Consider the following 7,434-nt stretch of genomic DNA (forward strand, 5'->3'; position numbering starts at 1 on the left):
CTGGATCCCAAATACCAAGTGTTTGATTCCTGAGCCTTTTCTCCCTTTGCATATGAGCTAAGATGCTTTCACTGCAAGAAATAAAGGGATTGAGGGTACAGGAATCCGGACCCTGGGAAATGGAAAAGCAGGCCCTCAGTGCCACCGCCATGGAGCTGGAAGAGGGAAATCCATGGGCTTCACCCAACTTCCCCAAAGAACTTTTATCTGTCTACTTCCCAGTGTTCTTGGGGTTCCCATTAGTCCTGTGAGGACAAGTCATAAGTAGACCATTCACTTTTGCAGGAATCTTTGACCACTGAACACAGAATTACTGATCCTCTATTCCACCAGCAACCAAATAGACTAGAATATCAAACAAAATGTGGGGCTGCCCGCTCCTCTTGGGGACCAGCAATTTGGGAGTCATTAAGTTATTTGTGCTTAAAACAGCGATTTTTTAAGTCATTGTAGGGATTTGGGCTTGCAGGAACTCTCTCTGCCATTAAGAGTGCATTCTTGAGCATCCTTGTCTCGCCCTTTTCTGAGAAATAACTCATCTCGGGCAAAGGAAGTGCTTGCTGCAAATTTGTCTGTCTTTTCCCAAATCACAAATTTTCAACACATGTAAATTACAGCTTGGCTCCCAGTACCCCACTAAAAATACTGTTCTCATCAGTTTCTTCTCACCTTTATCCCACATCCCTGCTCCCTGCCCCACTTTGATTCCCCATTTCAATATTAGTGTTCAATCCACATTCGCCCCTGATGCAGCTAGAGGCTGGCTGGGAGGTGCAGAGCGTGGAAGACCGTAGTCGACCTCATCCCCAAAACATGTGCATTTTCTGAGGCTGCTGATTGGAACACATTGTCTCCAGACAGTACAGAGCTGGGTGTTGGCGCTTCTGCGTTGTCTTTAGTATTCACTGAAAACAGATTGCCTGAGGACCCCCTCTTCCCCCAGCAAGCAACAACACACACGCGCACACACACACACACACACTCCCCCCCCCTTCATTTTTTCTCCCTCTTTTTTTTAAGCAATGCTTTGTTGTGCTAAAACTAGTTGGACGAGTTAGGGTGTTGCTGCTGCTCCTGAGGCCCTGGCCAATGGAACCCGATCCACCCCGCTGTGCGTAAGCGCGCAATTAAGGATTTAACCAAGGCTGTGCTGCGCCTCAGCCAGCAGTCAGCCTGCCGGAGACAGAGCCTCCAAGACTCCCAGCCTCCTCCTCGCCGCCGCCGCCGCCAGTCCTCCTCCTCCTCCTCTTCCTCCTCCTCCTCCTCCCTCGCTCCCACAGCCATGTCTGCTTAGACCAGAGCAGCCCCACGGCTAACTCGGGCAGCCGCCGCCGCAGAGCAGCAAGGACAACCGCCGCCGCCAGCGAGCGATGACAGGAGTGTTTGACAGAAGGGTCCCCAGCATCCGATCCGGCGACTTCCAAGCCCCGTTCCAGACGTCCGCAGCCATGCACCATCCGTCTCAGGAATCGCCAACTTTGCCCGAGTCGTCGGCTACCGATTCCGACTACTACAGCCCCACGGGGGGAGCCCCGCATGGCTACTGCTCTCCTACCTCGGCTTCCTACGGCAAAGCGCTCAACCCCTACCAGTACCAGTACCACGGCGTGAACGGCGCCGCCGGCAGCTACCCCGCCAAAGCTTACGCCGACTACAGCTACGCCACCCCCTACCACCAGTACGGCGGCGCCTACAACCGCGTCCCGAGCGCCACCAGCCAGCCAGGTACGGGGGCTGGGGGTGGGGACCGACACAGGGGGAGCCAGGATCAGGGAGGAGCGAGATGAGGTGGGAGATCCGGGGCCGCGCCGTCCACTGCAGTGCGGGCTCACCCGGCGGAAGGGAGTAGGGGCCGGGACTCTGCAACCAAGAGAGGTTCCCGAGCCAGCATTTTAGAGATTCTTAGTAGAAGAAGCCCGCGGGGGAGTTCGGACCAGCGTCTCTCCTCTCTGGTACCCTCGGGCGACCCCTGAGCCGCTGGATTCCCAGCTTGCCCGTTCGGAAGCCGGCGAAGCTGGAAAGCGGGTAGGGGTGGAGAGGGGAAAGAATCAACCAGCCTGAGCGGCGTTTACGTAATGAACGGAAGGTTATTTGCTGGATGTTAGGGTAAGCGTGCTCGAGGAGTGGGAGTGGAAGGCTGCCCCAAAGACTGCGGGCATTAGTGTGAGAGCAGCTGCGAGCCAGCGTGGTGCGGGTACCCGGAGCGCGCGGGGTGGGGTGGGGGCCGGAGAGCTGTAGCCCGCCAGAGGAAGAGCGCGCCGAGAGCCTTGCGGTTTCTCCAAGGCATTTCCCAAAACAAAAAGCCATTTGAAGGCGGAGGAGGGTTGCTGAAGGGTCACGTTATTGGAGCAATATTTTCTTCCTTCTCCCTTAGATGCCTACAATTTGTTTCTCCTTCCCATCTCCTTTTGCGTCTGCCTTGAAACTTAGTTGGAGAGTTTAAGAGGGTTAGTGAGCTTGGGCAGTAAGAGAGGTATGAGGTCTCCTAGGAGAGGTTTTGCTGGTCAGGTTTGATCTCTTCCCACCAGCACATTAATAATCCTGCTAATATTAGCATCCCTTGCTCTGGCAGAATCGAGACCACAGCCCTCATCCTCCACCGTTCCTCTCCTAGGAGCTCGCCACACACACACACACACACACACACTCCGAGGAGAGGTTCTCCGCCCCTTGCAGAGATGGGCACTTTTGATAAGATGGTACTTTTGTGAAAGGGGACTTGTGGCCCCAGGGCACGTTTGTAAAACACGCGTTCCGAGAGTCTTTTTTCTCCCAAGTCTATACTCACAATTCTGCTAAATTCGTCCTGACCTGCCGCCCCTTTCCTACGAAAACACCCCACCGCGGATTCCTTTTCAAATTGTATTGGAACTATAACTCCTGATAAACTTTAAAAGACTGCGGGGAGGGGGGGCGGGTGGAGGGGGGAGGCGTGTCTTCGTTCCTTTCAGTGTCTCTGAACTTCGTGCATAAATGAAAGATTTTTTTTCTTTTGGCCAAGAACTTATTAAGTCTATTTGTAAAAGAAACCAGACACATCTGTGCCCTCGCAGATCTGCAGGGAGATTATGGGGGCTGCATAATCGGCCCTCTGTCTGCGGCGGCTCGGACGGCTTGCTGCTGAATTGAGGGAGCATAGTTTGCTTGTGGGTCTTTGAACTTTGGAGACCTCGGTTAGCGTCTTCCCTGCCCATGCGTCTGGCCTCTGCGGGCGCCCGAACAGACGCTGACATAAGGGGGGCCGCGGCCCCGGGCCTCCCCCTTGAATCCCCGGGAGCGGCTGGCCAGACTCACCCAAGAAACGTCGGTGAACACAGGGTGGGCTTGAAAACGAATCCGGGTGAAGCAGGAACCGCTGCAAGGGCTAAATCCCGGACGCCGAGAAAGGAGTTTTGCTGTACAAGGCGCCTTGCACAAACCCAGGAGAACCTGAATAAACAGAGTAGGGAATTAATCAGGCTACCTGGCTTTTCCACGATGGGGAGAAAGGAGTCTCGTGAAGCAAAGGTGGTGATATGGGGAAAAGAGAGTGAAGGCTGCGTGGTAGTAAATTCAAGGAGTGTATTTGCAAGTTCTGCAAAAGGGCCAGTCTGCCGACAACTCTAACAGGGTCTGTTTTGATTATTTAGAGAAAGAAGTGGCCGAGCCCGAGGTGAGGATGGTGAATGGCAAACCAAAGAAAGTTCGTAAACCCAGGACTATTTATTCCAGCTTTCAGCTGGCCGCGTTACAGAGAAGGTTTCAGAAGACTCAGTACCTCGCCCTGCCCGAACGCGCCGAGCTGGCCGCCTCCCTGGGACTGACGCAAACACAGGTAAATCCGGCCGCGGCTGGGCCAGAGCCCCGCCTGGGCTGCAAGCCTGGCTTGGCCGCGGGGTTTGGTCCCGGCGGGCTGGAGCCGATTCAATAGGGCCCGCGAGAAACTCACAGACAGAAAGACACTGACCCCGCGCCCTTCCCTCTAGGAGTCAGGCCGGGTGTCGCCGCCGTGCGACGGTAGGGATGGGATGGAGACCGCGAGCCCCACCCCTTCGAGCCTCGGGCGTTGAGGGGCCGGTTTCCTAGGCTGGAAACAAGGGGAGGGTTGTTTCTAGCACACTCTCGAAGCTTTGAGAAACTGTCTGGTTCTCTGCACAATGCAGAGCGTCTCGGGATGAGCGGGGCCCGGGGGTCTCTCGGTGGTCTTAGGCCGCGCGCAAGCCGGGAACGTCGCCTGCAGCCGGAAGAGCTGACGGGTCACGCCCTGCGCCTGCGGAGCTTTAGGCCGCAGCAGCCTGATTTTCCGAGGTGGGAGGGCGCGGTTGTACGCGGAAATCTGCCCTGGATAGTCCCGTTCCCTTCACTCCCACCCCAGCCCCACGGGGGTCTTTGGAAGAATAAAGAATGTCATCGGAGCCGAGGAGGGAGTGAAAGGGGTCGGTCGGGAAACGGGGAGACCGCTCCTTGTCCACCACACTCGCGCGCGCGCGTAGCCCGTCTCGCGCCTGTAGCTCACCGGGCCCTGGCGGTTGTTCTGGAGACGTTCGTGGCGCCGCTTTGCAGGCCCTCCGCGCAGGCCTACCCGTGCGCGCTCGCGGCCGCGGACACTCGCGCCCCCTCCCCCGGCCCCAACAAAAGACAAAAGCCTGGGGGTCCTGCCCCAGCAGCAGCCAACAGGGCGCCCTCTGGGGCCCGAGATGCAGGCTTTGCCCCCGGCCCAGCCCCTTGACCGTGGGCCGAGAACTGCGGGGAGACGCCAGGGCCTGGCCTGCTGGGGGCCGAAATCGCCTCCAGTTGCCGCCCTGGGGGAGGCGCGCGGGCAGCCTCTGAGTGTCCCGGTAACGTGTGCCTTTGTTCCCCCACCCAGGTGAAAATCTGGTTTCAGAACAAAAGATCCAAGATCAAGAAGATCATGAAAAACGGGGAGATGCCCCCGGAGCACAGCCCCAGCTCCAGCGACCCTATGGCGTGTAACTCGCCTCAGTCTCCGGCGGTGTGGGAGCCCCAGGGCTCGTCCCGCTCGCTCAGCCACCACCCTCATGCCCACCCTCCGACCTCCAACCAGTCCCCCGCGTCCAGCTACCTGGAGAACTCGGCTTCCTGGTACCCGAGCGCGGCCAGCTCAATCAATTCCCACCTGCCGCCGCCCGGCTCCTTACAGCACCCGCTGGCGCTGGCCTCCGGGACACTCTATTAGACCGGCCGCTTTCTCTTGCTGTCTTTTTTGGGACTACTGTGTTTTTGCTGTTTTAGAAAAATCATTTAAAAAAAAAAAAAGGAATTCATATGGGGAAGTTTGGAAAACAGAAACAAAAAAGATTCATGTATAAAGCTTCTTTTGCATGTAAGTTATTGCATTTCAAAGGACCCCGTCCCCCCTTTTTTTACAGACGAACATTTTTTGCGCAACTGTGGACACTATCAATAGTGCCTTGAAATCTATGACCTCAAATTTTCAAAAGACTTTTTTCAATGTTATTTTAACCATGTAAATAAGTGTAGATAGAAGAATTAAACTGTATATTCTGGATAAATAAAATTATTTCGACCATGAAAGCAAAATGCTTCTAAAAAATACTCCATTTGCCCCACTTACAATGGGCTAGTGACATTTTATGCAGGCAATTAAAGGAAGACAAGCTCTGCAGAGATCCAACAAGGCAAAAGGGAACACAGAAACTGGCGGCTGTGTAGATGCAGAATTGTAGATGTGTATACGTTGGATGCTGTACTTTATATGTCTATATACATATGTGGCCTGTTTAGAGTACTGCCACATAATATACATTTAGGTGTTTTTTGGCCTAACCACAAAAACGTTTAGATAATTTTAAGTTTAACCCCAAATTGTTTCAGGTAGAAAGTAATGCTGGAATCTAAATACAGCCCTCCCTGTGTGTAAGAAAGCAGCAGAAATCCCTCAATAACCACTCTGAATTCTAAGCTCAAAGCAATTATGGTGGAGACTGCCCCCCTCCCCATCAGCCTCTGTGTATTGCCAGAGCAATTAGACAAATTACACTCCCTTCAAAGGGAGCTTCCAGAGATAAGAAAATGAAAAAAAAAAAAAAGAAGAAAAAGAAATTTCCCCTTCTATTACATTTTTTTAAAAACCTGAAATGTTTGCAGTGTGGCAAATTGTAGTGCCTTGAACTCAGTGTATGATTATAAATGTATCTGAGCTCTTTCACAAGAGGAAAGGATCACAGGACTTGAAAACAATGATGGACCTAAATCAGTAGGCCAAGCAGGGCATGTGTGTGTAGGGGGGATGCATTCGTTCTGCCAAGAGAGGGAATTATGAGGTGGAGGAAAGGAAGGAAAGTATTGTGGCCTTGTGTTGATTTCATATCATGTGAGACAATATTCCAAACATAAATTACTTCCTTCATCCTCTTTACCGCTCTGGTTTTTTCAGGAAGGAGCTCTCTCTGCTTTGCTTTTACATAAGACAGTGGCAAAGCAGGTTCCAAACGATGGGAAACTGCATCTGTTTGCAGGGATTTCTCTTTTGTGAAGGCTTCTCTGGGGCAGAGAGGAAGGACTTGCAGCACCCCTGGCCTCTGTCGTGTCTTTCTCCCTGCACCTCTGCATACAGACATCAACAGTGTGACCAGAGCTACAGACTGGGTCTAGAGCTGTACTCCCAGGCCTGAATTGTGGGTGTCTTTTTGACTATCCTTTAGTTCACCCGGCTCTGTTTCCTTGGGATACCAAGGGAAATCGTTTGTTGGAAATTACAAGATGCGTGAGATATATTTTACAGCTAGGAAGTCAGCAGCAATAAATTTGACAAAATAGTTTTCTTGGGCGGGGGTGGGGGCGGGGGCGTGGGGGGAAGATTAGAACGTAAAAATTTACATCCTGTCATCTGAGGACTTCTGAGAAGGTCCTTCCAGGATTGGGAGACTAGACCTGAAAAGGCACGCTGTGTGCCCTGAGGGGAATTTACCTGTGTGCTCTCTCTCCTTCTCTTTCTCTCTCATTCTCCTTTCCTATCCTCGTCTCCTTCCTTCTCTTCCCCTTTCCTTTCTAGCCTGCCAATTTAGAAAGACCTTGGGGGGATTTGATGGTTTGCCGGTCTTGAGAGGCACCCTGCCTGGCTCCGGGGCGGCGCATGGGCCGCGGCCAAGGCTGTGGACCCCTCCTCCTCCCCCACCCCCAAAGCGCTTCTCTTCTCGAAGCTTCTCGCCCCCACCCCACCCCTTCGTTCCCCTCCAGCCCTCCTTTCTCTGAAGAAGGTCCGGATGGCGACGCGCTTGGGGGAAAGCCGTGCGGAGCCCACTTTGTTTTCTGCGCTGGCAGAGAACAGGAGGATGAGGGGGAAAGGTAGAGGGATCCATTTCCTGCTTTCCATTCTTGGCTTGTAAGGAGTGCGGGAGTTTCCATTGCACCGAGAGCCAGCGCTTTACGTCTGGTGAATCCAGCTGAGAGAAACCCTTCCCCCCCCCCCCC

The 7,434-nt window shown here is 53.7% G+C and overlaps 1 protein-coding gene across 1 annotated transcript; it reads left to right on the plus strand.

The window, feature by feature from the left end:
* Positions 1 to 1,163: 1,163 nt before the first annotated feature.
* On the plus strand, positions 1,164 to 5,535 carry DLX5 (distal-less homeobox 5). Its single transcript, XM_007450799.1, has 3 exons — positions 1,164 to 1,725; positions 3,630 to 3,814; positions 4,847 to 5,535. The coding sequence occupies exons 1-3, from the start codon at positions 1,371 to 1,373 to the stop codon at positions 5,174 to 5,176; spliced, it is 870 nt and encodes a 289-aa protein (XP_007450861.1). The 5' UTR covers positions 1,164 to 1,370; the 3' UTR covers positions 5,177 to 5,535.
* The last annotated feature ends 1,899 nt before the right edge of the window (positions 5,536 to 7,434 follow it).

Source organism: Lipotes vexillifer, unplaced genomic scaffold (assembly GCF_000442215.2).
Source record: "Lipotes vexillifer unplaced genomic scaffold, Lipotes_vexillifer_v1.1 scaffold107, whole genome shotgun sequence".
Classification (NCBI taxonomy): Eukaryota; Metazoa; Chordata; class Mammalia; order Artiodactyla; family Lipotidae; genus Lipotes; species Lipotes vexillifer.

Bases quoted from the DNA above. Each gene is read 5' to 3' on its own strand.
- DLX5 (XM_007450799.1), top strand. From the start codon at position 1,371: ATGACAGGAGTGTTTGACAGAAGGGTCCCCAGCATCCGATCCGGCGAC. The intron at 1,726-3,629 runs GTACGGGGGCTG...TTGATTATTTAG, and splicing joins GAGCGCCACCAGCCAGCCAG to AGAAAGAAGTGGCCGAGCCC. The intron at 3,815-4,846 runs GTAAATCCGGCC...TCCCCCACCCAG, and splicing joins TGGGACTGACGCAAACACAG to GTGAAAATCTGGTTTCAGAA.